Source organism: Geotrypetes seraphini, chromosome 8 (assembly GCF_902459505.1).
Source record: "Geotrypetes seraphini chromosome 8, aGeoSer1.1, whole genome shotgun sequence".
In the NCBI taxonomy this organism is placed as follows: Eukaryota; Metazoa; Chordata; class Amphibia; order Gymnophiona; family Dermophiidae; genus Geotrypetes; species Geotrypetes seraphini.
The window spans coordinates 182689992-182706210 of record NC_047091.1 but is presented as its reverse complement, the minus strand read 5'-3'; the positions used below and the strand labels follow the sequence as shown (position 1 = coordinate 182706210).

At 47.0% G+C, this 16219-nt stretch overlaps 1 protein-coding gene across 2 annotated transcripts in view; it reads left to right on the top strand.

Moving 5' to 3' along the window:
- DDX54 (DEAD-box helicase 54) overlaps positions 1–16219 on the top strand; it is a 56488-nt gene that overhangs the window by 14967 nt on the left and 25302 nt on the right. For both annotated transcript variants that reach the window (XR_004540445.1, XM_033956377.1), the window contains exons 8-13: positions 4022–4143; positions 6343–6404; positions 7013–7144; positions 9077–9287; positions 13430–13564; positions 14233–14454. Coding sequence is in view for 1 of the 2 variants with exons in the window: in XM_033956377.1 (XP_033812268.1) it covers positions 4022–4143; positions 6343–6404; positions 7013–7144; positions 9077–9287; positions 13430–13564; positions 14233–14454 (884 nt within the window). In the remaining variant the exon portion in view is untranslated. The remainder of the gene's footprint in view (positions 1–4021; positions 4144–6342; positions 6405–7012; positions 7145–9076; positions 9288–13429; positions 13565–14232; positions 14455–16219) is intronic.

Genomic DNA, 16219 nt, shown 5'->3' with positions numbered 1-16219 from the left:
GACACGTGTATACTGTATGTACTCGTATTGCAAGACCTTGCTTGTATATTAGGTTAAAATTTAATCAAATGTTTTGCTTGTCTTGCAAAACACTGGCAAACCAAGTTACTTGCATTCCAAGGTTTTACTGTACTTTATAGATTAGTAGTAATATTTTTTTTTCATGATGCTTAATAGGAGGAAGCCAGTGACATTTTTTTCAGGAGAGGGGTAATCAAATTTCTTATCAGTTTGAATCAATCTAGGCATGTTTTTTTGGATCTAGGAGACACTTGATGATGTTTCAGGGAAATACTTTTAAAACCAGTAGGAGGAAGTGTTTTTTTCAAGTTCCTGGAGGAAAAGTCTATAATCTGTAATTGAGAAAGACATGGGGGAAGCTACTGCTTGCACTGGATCGGTAGCATGAAATATTGCTACTACCGTATTTTCACGTAGATAACGCGCACACGGATATAGCGCGCGGAAAACACAAATTTATGTACAGAAATTTTTATATACCGCGCACACCCGTATACCGCGCATGCTGCCCAACTCTCCCTTCGCCCGCCCCGACTCTCCTCTGGCCACCCCGACTCTCCTTTCGCCCACCCCGACTCTCCTCTCCCCCTTGAAGTCCTGTCCCCACCCTGAAAGCCTGATGCCCCCCCCCCCCCGAAGGACCGCTCGCACGCACTCCCACCCGCACCCCCACCCTGAAGGACCGCTCGCACCCCCACAGCCTCCCGACCCCCCCCCCATCATGTAGAAGCTCCTACCGGTGTCCTGCTGCTTTCTCTTGGCGGTCCTGGCCCTTCCGTGAGCCCTGCGCCTGCGCTGCTTCCTCTTCCAGCGGTTCGCCCTTTCTCTAACGTCAATCCCTCTTGCCCCGCCGACTATCCAACACGATCGGGGCAAGAGGGAGCTCAAGCCCTCTTGCCCCAGCCAACCGCGGCACCCCCGACACGATCGGGGCAAGAGGGAGCTCAAGCCCTCTTGCCCCCCCCCGACACGATCGGGGCAAAAGGGAGCCCAAGCCCTCTTGCCCCGCCGACTCCCCAACTCCCCGACAATATCGGGCCAGGAGGGAGCCCAAACCCTCCTGGCCACGGTGACCCCCACCCCGCACTACATTACGGCAGGAGGGATCCCAGGCCCTCCTGCCCTCGATGCAAACCCCCCTCCCCCCAACAACCGCCCCCCCCAAGAACCTCCGACCGCCCACCCAGCCGACCCGCGACCCCCCTGGCCCAACCCGACCATGTGCCCAAGGCCCCGCCCCCAGGAGGGACTAAAGGCTCCCGGGCCTATTCTGATTGGCCCAGGCGCCTTAGGCCCCACCAGTAGGCGGAGCTTTGAGACCGATGGGCCAATCCGGCCTCATTCTGTCGTTGGCTGCCTGCCAGACAGGCGGGTTTGGCTCCCGTCTGTCCGGCCAACTACACAAAGGAACGGGGAAGGGGGGTGGGGGTCGGCCAGGGGGGTCGTGGGTCGGCTGGGGGGGCGGTCGGAGGTTCTTGGGGGGGGGCGGTCGTTGGGGGGAGGGGGGTTTGCGTCGAGGGCAGGAGGGCCTGGGATCCCTCCTGCCCGTAATGTAGTGCGGGGTAGGGGTAGGGGGTCGCCGTGGCCAGGAGGGTTTGGGCTCCCTCCTGGCCCGATATTGTCAGGGAGTTGGGGAGTCGGCGGGGCAAGAGGGCTTGGGCTCCCTTTTGCCACAATCGTGTCGGGGGGGGCAAGAGGGCTTGAGCTCCCTCTTGCCCCGATCGTGTCGGGGAGTCGGCGGGGCAAGAGGGCTTGACGTTAGAGAAAGGGCGAACCGCCGGAAGAGGAAGCAGCAGGTGCAGGGCTCACGGAAGGGCCGGGACCGCCAAGAGGAAGCAGCAGGACACCGGTAGGAACTTCTACATGATGGGGGGGGTCGGGAGGCTGTGGGGGTGCGAGCGGTCCTTCAGGGTGGGGGTGTGTGCGAGCGGTCCTTCGGGGTGGGGGTGTGAGCGGTCCTGCGGAGGGGGGGTGAATCGGGGGGGGGGGACTATGTAAAAAAAAAATTTATATAGCGCGCTCAAGCGTATACCGCGCAAGGTTATGCACGGTTTGTAAAAACACGTATAACGCGCGCATTATATGCGTGAAAATACGGTACTCGGGTTTGGCCAGGTACTATTGACCAAGATTGGCCACCATGAGAACGGGCTACTTGGCTTGATGGACCATTGGTCTGACCAGTAAGACTATTCTTATGTTGAAGTCACAAACACCTGGCAGAAACCCAAACAGTAACAACATTCCAGAACTGAGATTGTGATGTCATAATGCCTCATTCCATCAATGCCCAAGAGCCAACCTCAACAGTGATGTCACAATGGCTTGACTGTCCTGTACTTGGCTCACATAAGAATAGCTATACTGGGACAGACCAAAGATCCATCAAGCCCAGTATCCCGTTTCTAACGGTGGCCAACCCATGTGCCAAGTACCTAGCTAGATCCCAAGTAGTAAAACAGATTTTATTCTGCTTATCCTAGGAATAAGCAGTGGATTTCCCCAAGCCATCTCAATAGTGGCCTATGGACGTCTCTTTTAGGAAAGTTACAGTAATCAACTATTAAAAGGTTAGAGAGTGAATTAGAATGATCAATGCTGAAGGGAAGAGCTGTCTGCCCACCTTCCCCTTGCCCCCTCCCTTTTTTTTTTTATATAGTGGGACTGTGCTGGCTCTCCCACAGTCTATTTTGTTACAAGCTAATCTGACATGCAGCGTGACTGTTCGACTGTGTTCTGGGGGTCTTTGTAAGCAGTGTTACAGAGCAGGCTGTTTACTCCAGCTGTACTGAGCTGCTAATTATAGCATTGTTGCAATTCCATCCACTGGTACAGTCATGAAGGTGGAGGTGGGGGGCCTGCAAGCTGTCCGATGAAATTGCAGGCTATGCATTCTTATTAGTTGGCCAGGGAGAGAAGGTGGGGCAGGATTCTCATTCCCAAGGGGAGTATTATGCCAGTGAAAGCTGGGGAAAACTCTGCAAAGGCGTGCCTACCTGTCGCCTTCACAAGCCTTATATTTCAGGCTTCACTTATAATAATTATAATAATAATAACTTTATTTTTATATTCTGCCACATCACAACAGTTCGAGGTGGTTTACAGCAAGAGAAACTGAACAGTCAGCGACATACACAAATCATAAGAAATACATAATAAGCTAAAACAGTAAAAACTTAGGTTATAAATCTATCGAATAACTGCATCTTTAATAATTTTCTGAAGGGAGTGGTAAGATGAAATGCATGGGATAATTTTACCAAGCCAATCATTCATCTTGCCTGCCTGAAAGGCAAGAGTTCTGTCAAGAAATCTCTTAAATCGACAGGCTTTTACTGTTGGATATGCAAATAAATGAACTCTACGTGTGGATTTGTTGGAACAATCCAGGAGAAAATTGGAAACCAGGTAGACTGGAGACGTACCAAATATTGATTTAAAACAAATACAAGCAAATTTGAAGAGGACTCTTGCCTCCATCAGCAACCAGTGTAACATTTGGTAATAGGGACTGATATGCAAAGGATATCTCCTGTTGCAGGTGAATTTGTAAAGGGAGAGAGATGCTACCATAGAGAAATCAGCACAGGTATTTGCTAACAGGAAGGTCCAGCATCCATCCCTCTTTCAGGTCTCTGTAAGGCAGGGGTGTCAAAGTCACTCCTTGAGGGCCGCAATCCAGTCGGGTTTTCAGGATTTCCCCAATTGAATATGCATGAGATCTATTTGCATGCACTGCTTTCAATGCATATTCATTGGAGAAATCCTGAAAACCCGACTGGATTGCGGCCCCCGAGGAGGGACTCTGACACCTCTGCTGTAAGGTATGCATGATCTATTTCAAGGGCTGAGAAGAAAGCAGCTCTGCCATTTGTGCTCTTAGCATGTCTGTTGCTGCTGCTGCTGCGGGCGGCAGCTTTTAAGGGTTTGTTTTTAAGACACATTGTTGGAGGGAGGGACTGTTAAGCAAAGTGATCTGTTTCTGACCTTTGCTGTGCAGGCTATTTGAGATGGGCTTCGCGGAACAGCTGCAGGAGATTATCGGTCGGCTCCCCGAGAGCCGTCAGACGCTGCTTTTCTCTGCCACACTCCCTAAGCTGCTGGTGGAATTTGCCCGGGCAGGTGAGATCCTCCATATTCTGTCATGTACTTTGAGGGGTGGAAAGAGAAAAGGAGATGCTGTCCCAGGAAACCTAATAGTGCTTTGTGATGGTGATGTCCCCGCTTGGACACCATGCATTGGGCTTCCAGTAAATGTGCTTCTGGTATTAAGAGATTCTGTGGGATATACGACATTTGATAGGAATCGCTAACTAAATTATAATGCCTTCTAGTGGCTTTTTCCTCTATAAGATTACCAAAATCCAACCTCTCCTTTCTGAGCACATTACCAAAACTCTATCCAAACTCTCATCATCTCTTGCCTAGACTACTGCAACTTGCTTCTCTCAGGTCTTCCACTCAACCATTTTTCTCCCCTTCAATCCATTCAGAATTCTGCTGCATGACTTATATTCCACCAGAGCCGCAATTACTTACATTACCTCTGTCCTCAGGTCACTTCATTGGCTCCTCATCCATTTCTAAACGCAGTTCAGACTCCTCTTACTAACCTACAAGTGCACTCACTCTGCAGCCTCTCAATATCTGTCCATACTTATCTCCCCCTATGCTCCCCCCCCCAATAAACTCCATCAGGTAAGTCCCTCTTATCTTTGCCCTTCACCACTGCCAACTCCAGACTCTATCCCTTCTATCTTGCTGCACTGTATGCCTGGAGCAGACTGCCTGAGTCAATGTGTCAAGCTCCATCTGTATTTTACTACTGTTTTATGAGTTGCTGTCAGATTTGTAGGAAATAGTTTGGACGTGTTGGGGGGAAAAATGTAAATTTATGTAGTATTTTACTGAAAATCAGCAAGAAAAAGCAAGTTGGTAAAAAAAAAAAAATATCAATAAATAACATGCTTGTTGTAGGTTTCCGGGTCTCGCTGCGTCTTTATTAGGTAGAAACTGATGTTTTGAGCCAGGGCTTTCTTCAGGGTGTGCTTTGAAGTCTGCAGTGTGATTTTGGAAACAGTGTGTTCACTGACTTGATTGGGAACAGGGCAGTCCACCAATTTGAATTTTGGCGGGAAAGTCAGTTGGTCAGAAATTTAAATTTTGGCGGGAAAGTCAATAGAATGGAAAAAGTCTCTGGTAGGTTTAAAGATGTTCTCCCCGTGGAGCTGGGTTAGATGTTCTCAAGGTTTCCGCTGCTGGAATTGAAGAAAGCCACAGCATGGTGGCTGAAACGTCGGTTTCTACCTGACAAAGGCGCAGCAAAACCCGGAAACCTGCAACAAGCACAATGCCAGCTGTGGAAACCCTGAGAGAGCAATAAATAACATGTTTACAAGCTGAGCCTGTGTCCACAGTTACAAGCTGAGCCTGTGGGTCCCATCTCACCAGGCTGTGCTGCCAATTTTGTGTAAATAGCTTTCGATGGCACCCGATCACTTAGCAGGTGAAGGGAGGAACAAGGCAGCACTGTAAGGTACGTGTCCAGGGAGATAGGCCCTCAAGGAGATGGCACATTGCACCACTTGGTCAATAAGGAAATAGCACACCAAGTGCAACTTCCATTGTTCATCGTATATTCCAGACTGACTCGTCAGATAATCTGATTATTCTTCCACCAGATCAGGGGGTACTTTATTCCAAATTGTAAAGGCAGCGTAAGCAGAAGAGGAGTTGAGCTGTCATTTATAGCGTACTCCTCTAATCTGTGGAAAATATAGTAATAATCTACCAGTTTTCATTAGGAGTAATTTCAATTAATTAAGTTTTTGTAAAAATTTGAAATTTTTTTTATGTGACTTGTAATATTCATGTTATGATGATATTTTAATTATTGATTGCTTTTGTATTTTCTCGTAGATTTTACGGCATCTTTGAATGTAAATTGCCTTGAACCTTTTTGGTATAGTGTGATTAATAAGTTGTGTATTAGATGTGAGAACTGGTTCTGCCTTGGAGGTGTCCTCTGCTAGTTCTTGTTCTGCACATTGTACAGGGGTATAATCGTATCCTGTGACATGGGCTTCCAGACCACTAGAACCACATACGCTGGCTCCATCTGCTGTGGGATTATCCATAGCTCAATAACTTGGGGGTGTATCCACAAATAGATAACATAGTACCTACCCAGACTAAGGAGTCGTGGTGCTGTTGATCCTCTCGCTACATAGTATTGCAGTCACTGCAGGGAGACAGCCTGGCTTTTCAGATATTCCCTAGCCTGTCTGTCTACTTCATTCACTTCTCTCTCTATCTGCCCAGGTCTCACAGAGCCAGTACTGATTCGATTAGATGTTGATACCAAGTTGAGTGACCATCTAAAGGTGAGTGTGTCTCTTTACATCAGATTTAGGAAAGAAAACATCTTTTATATTAACTATGGGACTCTAAACAAGGAGATATGAAAAGCTCCCTCCATGTACAAGCTGAACGAAGATGTCTGTGTGAAATTCTATTCCCCTAGTGTCCCTCCAGACCAGTCCAGACATGTAGGTTTGCCTTTTCCTATCAGCAGATGGACAGAGAGCTACTACTGGTGACATCAGCTTTTAAGTATCTTGTGTGGTCCCCCACTTCTGAGTATTTCTCAGTCTCCAGCAGATGAGAGTACATCCTGTGCAGTCTCTTGGTCGCATAGACCAAGTTGGAGGGATTCCAGATTAGGTGGTCCTTCTTGGAGTTTCTCTGATCTTTTTGTGAAAAGCCTAAACATTGATGACTATAAACTATCTTACTATCTCTTCCAGTCTCCCCAGTGCTGTGAAATTCAGGGCAGATGTTGGGGAAGTTTGGGGCCCCTTTTCAGATCCCCCTATAAAACCTGTATCCTGGCTGTGCAGGAACCATATATGAGTAGGAAAAGTCCAGGATTCCCCCTTTTAGCACAGAGTGAAACAGTGCACTATATAATTTGACTCCTCTCTGTTTCTAGCTGGCATTCTTCCATGTGCGAACAGATGACAAGCCTGCTGTACTCCTGCATCTCCTACGCAACGTGGCGAAGCCCCAGGAGCAGACGGTTATCTTTGTGGCCACCAAGCACCATGCCGAGTACCTCAAGGAGGTGAGTCCCTCAATGCAGTGTCCTGACACCACCCTCCCCCACCAAGTCAGTGCCCTTTCACTTCAGAACCTCATCCCACCCGTTACCGTGACTTTATTTGCTATGTTTATGGATCTTCCGTTGCTGATATAACAGAAGATAATAGAGCTGTGAGTGAGAACCTGTGAGGTCCTACAGTTGTCTCGAATCGTCTCGCCATTAACACCCGAGACATGCACTGTCTCTGCTTTCTTTTATCCGATGTGACAGAGTATTAAGTGTTCTCTCTCCACACTATCTTCCACCAAAAGAGTCTGCTTGGCCATGTACCCCAGAGATGACTGCCACGTGCTTCTGAAGGGGTGAAGGATTCACTGTGTTCTCCAGTTTCTTTCAATAGCTTTTCTTTCTCCACTCCCTAAATTTCCTGTTTCCAGTTCACTGCACCCTGTCTGAATACAACATAGCTCCCTCACGCTCAAAGAAAATAGTAACGACCTCTCCCATGTCCTTATTACGCTGTCAAAAATTACAAAGACTAGGGGACACTGGATATAAGTTACAGGGAAATACTCTTAAAACCCATAGGAGGAAATTTTTTTTCACTCAGAGAATAGTTAAGCCAAAGGATGTGGTAAGAGCGGATAGCATAGCTGGTTTTAAGAAAGGTTTGGACAAGTTCCTGGAGGAAAACTTCATAGTCTGTTATAGAGAGTTGCGCGGGGACAGAAATCCCACCCGTCCCCGCCAAAGTCCCACCCATCCCCACCCATCCCCGTGAGGAATCCCTCCGTCCCCGCGAGGAATCCCCTCCGTCCCCGCGAGGAATCCCCTCCGTCCCTGCCCGTCCCTATAAACTTCATAAATAGTTATTTCATTTAATTATGCTACTGAATTAAAGGCTCTGGTAGAAACCCATTTACAAATAAGCAAAGAGACTTCATTAATTTGGAAATATTAATTGGGAAGAATACATACTTTGTAAACAGCTTTCTACCAGAGCCTCTAATGTTTATACATTTTTATCAACACAACTAATATACTACTTTATCCTGAAGCAAAAAAAAAAGAAAAGAAGAAGAAATAGAATTTTTTTCCTACCTTTGTTGCCTGGTTTCTGCTTTCCTCATGTTCTCATTCAATTCCTTCCATCTACTATCTCTCTTCTCTCTGCGTCTTCCATTTGCTCTGTTACTGTGCCTCTCCCTTTCTCCCCCCTTCCAAATTGGTCTGGCACCCATCTTTTTCCCTCCGCTCCCCCATAGTCTGGCATCTGTCTTCTTCCCTGCTGACGTCGGAGGAAGGGAGGACTTTGCTTAAGCCCTCCCTCCCTCCCGAAGACTTCCGATTGGCTGTGTGCTGCGGCAGGGCAGGTAGGGAGAAGACGAGCCTCGCGAGTACATCCAACCCCGCAGGAACCCCGCGACCCTAGGGGGATTCCCATCGTCCCCGTTCCCGTGCAGCTCTCTAGTCTGTTATTGAGAAAGACATGGGGGAAGCCACTGCTTGCCATGTATTGGTAGCATGGAATGTTGCTGCTCTTTAGGTTTTGGCCAGGTACTAGTGACCTGGATTGAGAACGGGCTACTGGGCTTGATGGACCATTGGTCTGACCCAGTAAAGCTATTCTTATGTTCTTGTTTCTGTAGTGAAACTGCAGCAGGTGGCTTCTTTGGAGATGATTTTAAGTAAAACCACTCGGTTTGTCTTCCTATGCATTAGGTACCTATGTAGATTGCAGTGAGAGAGAACTGGTCTAGTTAGTGCGGGGGAGTGTGGTAGGGATATAAAGCCTTGACATACTGCTCGGCACTTTGAGGAGCGCAGTACTGTTGCGATGCACTCATAAAAAGCTGCAGCACTATGGGGTGTCTGGGGTCTTCCAGCAGGTTCAGGACCCTCCCGGATTGTATGCAGGCTTTGGAGCTCATTCGTCTCCCTTCCTCTCTCTAGCTGCTGACTCTGGAGGGTATCGACTGCTCACACATTTACAGTTCCTTGGACCAGACAGCCCGTAAGATCAATGTTGGCAAGTTTGTGCATGGCAAGTGTTCGACGCTGATTGTCACTGATGTGGCGGCTCGTGGCATTGACATCCCCATGCTCGACAATGTCATCAACTACAACTTCCCACCCAAAGCCAAGCTCTTCCTACACAGAGTGGGTGAGTTTATGGAGTTTGTTGTTTATACGCTAGATCAGGGTTTCTAATTCAGTCCTGGAACGCCCCCTTGGCAGTCAGGTTTTCAGGATGTCCATAATGAATATGCATGAAAGAAATTTGAATATAATAATGGAAATGTATGCAAATCAAGTACCCCCCTTAGCAGTCAGGTTTTCAGGATATCCATGATGAATCTGCATGAAAGAAATTTGCATATACTAAAGAAAGTGTATGCAAATTAAATACCCCCTTGGAGTCAGGTTTTCAGGATATCCATAATGAATATGCATGAAATAAATTTGAATATAATAATGGCAGTGTATGCAAATCATTACATTACATTTGTGATTTCTATTCCGCCTGTGCCTTGCGGTTCTAAGCGGATTACAGTTAAAAGAGATCAGGACATTACCGAGAGAATTACATTACAATGATTTAAGTAAATTACATGTTGTGGTATAGAAATACAAGTATAAGATATCTGGATTTATCGATAGAATAGCTTGACAGGGTTCAAGTAGTTACAAGGTTCAGTGGGGAAAACAATATAGGCAACTGAAGAAAGATACCTAACTTCGAAGGAATCAGTTAAGTGGATACCTAAGGAAGATGCTTATTTAGGAGTTTGGATATTTGGATATAATCAAGTACCCCCTTAGCAGTCAGGTTTTTGGGATATCCATAATGAATCTGCATGAAAGAAATTTGCATATACTAAAGAAAGTGTATGCAAATTAAATACCCCCTTGGAGTCAGGTTTTCAGGATATCCATAATGAATATGCATGAAAGAAATTTGAATATAATAATGGCAGTGTATGCAAATCATTACATTACATTTGTGATTTCTATTCCGCCTATGCCTTGCGGTTCTAAGCGGATTACAGTTAAAAGAGATCAGGACATTACCGAGAGAATTACATTACAATGATTTAAGTAAATTACATGTTGTGGTATAGAAATACAAGTATAAGATATCTGGATTTATCGATAGAATAACTTGACAGGGTTCAAGTAGTTACAAGGTTCAGTGGGGAAAACAATATAGGCAACTGAAGAAAGATACCTAACTTTGAAGGAATCAGTTAAGTGGATACCTAAGGGAGATGCTTTTTTAGGAGAAGGTTAAATGGATACCTAAGGGAGATGCTTATTTAGGAGTTTGGATATTTGGATATAATCAAGTACCCCCTTAGCAGTCAGGTTTTTGGGATATCCATGATGAATCTGCATGAAAGAAATTTGCATATACTAAAGAAAGTGTATGCAAATTAAATACCCCCTTGGAGTCAGGTTTTCAGGATATCCATAATGAATATGCATGAAAGAAATTTGAATATAATAATGGCAGTGTATGCAAATCATTACATTACATTTGTGATTTCTATTCCGCCTGTGCCTTGCGGTTCTAAGCGGATTACAGTTAAAAGAGATCAGGACATTACCGAGAGAATTACATTACAATGATTTAAGTAAATTACATGTTGTGGTATAGAAATACAAGTATAAGATATCTGGATTTATCGATAGAATAGCTTGACAGGGTTCAAGTAGTTACAAGGTTCAGTGGGGAAAACAATATAGGCAACTGAAGAAAGATACCTAACTTCGAAGGAATCAGTTAAGTGGATACCTAAGGAAGATGCTTATTTAGGAGTTTGGATATTTGGATATAATCAAGTACCCCCTTAGCAGTCAGGTTTTTGGGATATCCATAATGAATCTGCATGAAAGAAATTTGCATATACTAAAGAAAGTGTATGCAAATTAAATACCCCCTTGGAGTCAGGTTTTCAGGATATCCATAATGAATATGCATGAAAGAAATTTGAATATAATAATGGCAGTGTATGCAAATCATTACATTACATTTGTGATTTCTATTCCGCCTATGCCTTGCGGTTCTAAGCGGATTACAGTTAAAAGAGATCAGGACATTACCGAGAGAATTACATTACAATGATTTAAGTAAATTACATGTTGTGGTATAGAAATACAAGTATAAGATATCTGGATTTATCGATAGAATAACTTGACAGGGTTCAAGTAGTTACAAGGTTCAGTGGGGAAAACAATATAGGCAACTGAAGAAAGATACCTAACTTTGAAGGAATCAGTTAAGTGGATACCTAAGGGAGATGCTTTTTTAGGAGAAGGTTAAATGGATACCTAAGGGAGATGCTTATTTAGGAGTTTGGATATTTGGATATAATCAAGTACCCCCTTAGCAGTCAGGTTTTTGGGATATCCATGATGAATCTGCATGAAAGAAATTTGCATATACTAAAGAAAGTGTATGCAAATTAAGTACCCCCTTGGCAGTCAGGTTTTCAGGATATCCATAATGAATCTGCATGAAAGAAATTTGCATATACTAAAGAAAGTGTATGCAAATTAAGTACCCCCTTGGCAGTCAGGTTTTCAGGATATCCATAATGAATCTGCATGAAAGAAATGTGCATATAATGGAGGCAGAGAATGCAAATCAAGTTTATGCGTATTCATTGTGGATATTGTGAAAACCTGACTGGCAAGGGGCTACTCCAGGCAGTGGCATAGTAAAGGAGGGTGGGCGTTCCCCCCCGGGCGCCAGCACCCTCTCCACCTCTTACCACTCCTCCCTTCGCCACGCATGCGCCCCCCACCTTCCTTCCTCCATATCTCTAGTTGTTCACCGCTGCAGACAACAACTTCATGTTCCTCGTGACCGCGTCGGCTCTCCCTCCCACTGACGTCGCTCCTGGGTGCCGCGCACAGGAAGTGACGTTGGGGCGAGCCGCCGTGGTCGTGAGGAGCACGTTGAAGTTGTTACTCACGGTGGTGAACAACTAGACGTATAGAGGGAAGGGGGGTGGGGCAGGCAGCAGGGGGAATTGGGGAGGGGGATGAGGGCGGAGGAGGGGCGCCTCTCGCCCTCGCTACACCACTGACAGCAAGACCGAGTCGAGAAACACGACGATAGATTGATATACAGGACTGTAATATAAAATTACTCTCTTGTAGTTTTGTAAAACCGCTTAAGACGTTCGTATATGCGGTACGTTAAGGGAAGTGAAATCGATCCAGTCCGCAGAGGCAGCTCAACCCCGATTAGGTGTAGCCCACTAGCAAGTTAGACAGGCCACGTGGTAGCTCCAGGCAGCAAGTGTTCAGGCTCCAGCGCAGTCGCAGGCAGCAGCCGCCATCGGGTCTTCCCAAACACTGATCGAAGAGGTGGGAGTTCAGTTTAGACGGGAATTTCTAATAAGAGGGCTAAAAGAGATTGTGGGCTCGCTATTCAGCCAGCATTAAACCCAGAAAATCAGTGCCGGACACTGGCATTGAAATTCCAGCTTTCTGAAGCCAGCAGATTTATAGCCAGTTAGGAGTATACATCTCCCTCATTATTTGCGGGGGATAGGGGCAGAGCCGGACCGCGAATAGGGAAATACCGTGAATATCCGGCTCTGACTCACCCCCACCTCCCCCCAGCAATCCTGATGGTCTAGCGGGCTTTCTGGGCAGGAGCGATCTTCCCCGTGTAGATCGCCAATAGGAAATGGCTGTAGGGAGTTCCCGTCGTCGTCTTGACAGCACAATCAGAAGAGATCACTGAAAGTTTCCATTGTTCAAATTTCCACCAAATGCGGTCAAACTGGGGCAATGTGCCCCGCCTGGAAGCCTTAAGCTTGTACATAGTGTACCAGTGACATAATTTATCCACCACCCAATGGCAGTCAGGTTGATCCAGCCACTTCCAACTGGCAGCCAGGACCCACCGAGCAGCAGTGAAAAGTAACTTGCGAAAGCTCAATTCCCCCCTCCTCCAGGGCAGGGTCATTAACTCAGCCTCTTTTCACCCGCTGCTGTCAGCGATGCCGCAATGACATTGCAGAAGCCCAGCTTCAAAGAGTCCCGGTCGCATGGTACCAGGCGGTGCCGTGGGCAGTAGAAGCTAAGTGAGCATGATTGCCAGTGACAGGTAACGCAGGGGCTGATGGGAGAAAAGGCTGGGGGCAGTAGCAAGATATTGCTGAAAAGATGCAAGTCTGAGGGTACTGATATCTCACGACAATAAGATGTTTAGAGTTTTAGCAGGTGCTTGAACAGATCCTGGCATGTGCATCTGCTTGAAGATTTATTTCTTTTTTCTCATTTTCCCAGGCCGGGTTGCTAGAGCTGGCAGGAGTGGCACTGCGTACTCCCTGGTAGCGATGGATGAGATTCCCTACGTTTTCGATTTGCACCTGTTCCTGGGTCGCCCTCTGAAACTTGCCAGCCCACAGGACACAGCGTCAGGTACCTGCTCAGGTGGTATCCCGTACGCCCCCTGCCCAGACCTTCTGCGGCTGCCCTTTAACCTTGCACCTAATCAACATATCATTGAGGTAACGAGTAAGGTGTAAGGGTGCATGAAAACAGCTGGCACAGGGGTGGTCCACAACTCTGACCTGGAGGACCACCAAGCCAATCGGGCTTTCTGCCTAGCCCTAATGAATATGTAAGGAGCAGATTTGCATGCCTGTCACTTCCATTATATGCAAATCTCTCTCATGCATATTCATTAGGGCAAGCCTGAAAACCCGATTGGCCCGGTGGTCCACCAGGACAGGGTTGGGAACCACTGGTCTAGGCTGAAGCTGAGTTTGTGGTGCAACCTTCCTTCCCCTCCCCCCGGTCCACTGTATCATTGGTGGTGTAGTGGCAGCCATTTTGACCAAGGAGCCAGCGTGGGTAGGAGTGACTAGGGATTGCTGCCCTATTTAGTGACTGTACCAGCTATGATATAATGTAGGCACGGAGGGCGCAGGAAGCTGCTTCTGTTCTGGGACAGTATGGACTCTCCTCTCTTTCAAGAGTCGGGCCTTCCAAGGTGAGGCTGGCTTTAGTTGAACTTTGGCTACCAGTTCGGTTTTGGTGTTCTGCTGTAGCCTTGTGCCTAAGGTTTTTGCTTCCCTTTGCCACAGATGCGGATGGCGCGTTTGGTCGAGTTCCCCAGAACATTATCGACGACGAGGAATCGCTGCTGATTACAGATCATCGGAGCTCTCTGGACCTGCAGAATCTGAAGAAGGTGTCGGAGAACGCGTACAAACAGTACATCAAGTCTCGTCCAAGCCCATCCCCAGAGTCCATCAAACGGGTGAAAGAGATGGACGTCAACCTCTTGGGCATTCATTTCCTCTTCAGTGAGCATCACGTCATTCTTAGATTATTGATTCCCCATACTTCTACAAGATTACTCGGGTCTAACGACCAACATCTATTAATAGTTCCCTCGCTCAAAAACATTCATACACGGCAGCAATTCATCTTTTCTGTCACAGCCCCCAAATATGGAATTCCCTCCCTATTTACGTTCGGGAAGAACGCAATTTAGATAGATTCAAGGGCAAGTTAAAATGCTTTCTTTTTAAAGATGCATTTGACAGCTAGAAAGCTAGATTAGGAGCCTCAATTGAATCTTATTTCCTACCTTTTTTGAAGCCCACTGCTCTCCCCCCTCCTCCTATTAATTTTTTTCCCTTACTCGTCTTATTTACTATCAATAACTTGTATTTCTTTCCCCGTTTTTTCCGGTTAATCGTATTTATTTGTTTTTTGTTTCCCCCTGAAATTTGTAATTTTACTGTTTTGTACATCGCTTAGAATTTTGAATAAGCGATTAATCAAATCTATAATAAACTTGAAACTTGATCACGCCCCCAATTTTTAACACCTAACGCTCTCTCCTGCTTTTGATGCAACCGCTTCTCAATCTCGCTTCCTTCCACTGCTAAGGCTCCTTAACGATCCACCCTTTCTCTCACTTGGACTGAGACACTAACGCATACAGGTGAATTCACCAGTCAGCAGAGCAGGCAGGAGCCCTTGTACCCGCTGTTCTGCCAGTGTAATTCACTTGTTTTATATCGTCACCATTATGGTTTTTCCTCCCAGTCTATTTATTGTAGTAATTTATATGCCTCCTATTAATTGTCTAAGCCAGTGTCTCGTAACCTTTGTGAAGCCACGGCACACTAAACGTGCTGGCCACGGCTCGAGGTCGCATGCATGCGTGACGTCATCACTTGCGCGATGATGGGGCCCTGGGCTGTCAGTGTGGGGGGGGGGTGCTGAAAGGGAAGAGGTGCGGAGAACAGTGGCGCTGGCGTCGGCTGACTGCCAACAGGACGTGCCTCTTACCACGAGAGACACGTCCTGTAGAAACTCGGGCAGTACACAGTTTGGTGATACACCGGTCTAAGTGGTTTACGTTCAGGTACTCGGCCTTGTCCCTGTCTGTTCCAGTGGGTTCAAAATCTATCTAATGTACCTCTGCAGTGGAGGATTGGGTGACTTCAACAGGATAACAAGGAGCAGTGCGGGGCTTAAACCCACAACCTCAGGGTGCTGATGCTGTAACTCTAACCACGAGGCCACTCCTAGCGCTCCACAGCCATGAAGAGGGAGGTGCTAATAAATCCACTGCTCTTCACACAATCACAATCATGTAGAGTGGTACCTCGGTTTACAAGTGTTTTGCAAAACATTTGCAAAATCGGCACCTCGGAAACCGAGCATGGCTCGATTTACAAACGCCCGCGATCCAGCATCCTCCCCCCCCTCGATCCGGCATCCCCCCCCCCCCCCCCGCCGCTTCTTACCGTCTTCTGGGCACCAGCACTGGCATGATGCTCAAGGCCCAGCAGAAAGAGGAGGCCGATCTTCGGGCACCGGCACCAACGCACAGGACATGCCGGTGCCCAGATGACGGTAAGAAGTGGCGGGGGGGTGCCCAATCACGGCGGGGGGGATGCCGGATCGCAGCTGGGGGGTGCCCAATCGTGTCAGGGGGGTGCCAGATCGCAGGGGGGAGGGTGTCGGATTGCAGGGGGGGCCTTCGGGGGCAGCAATGCCAGTTCTCATGGGGGGGGGGACATATCAAAGCGAGTTTCCATTATTTCCTATGGG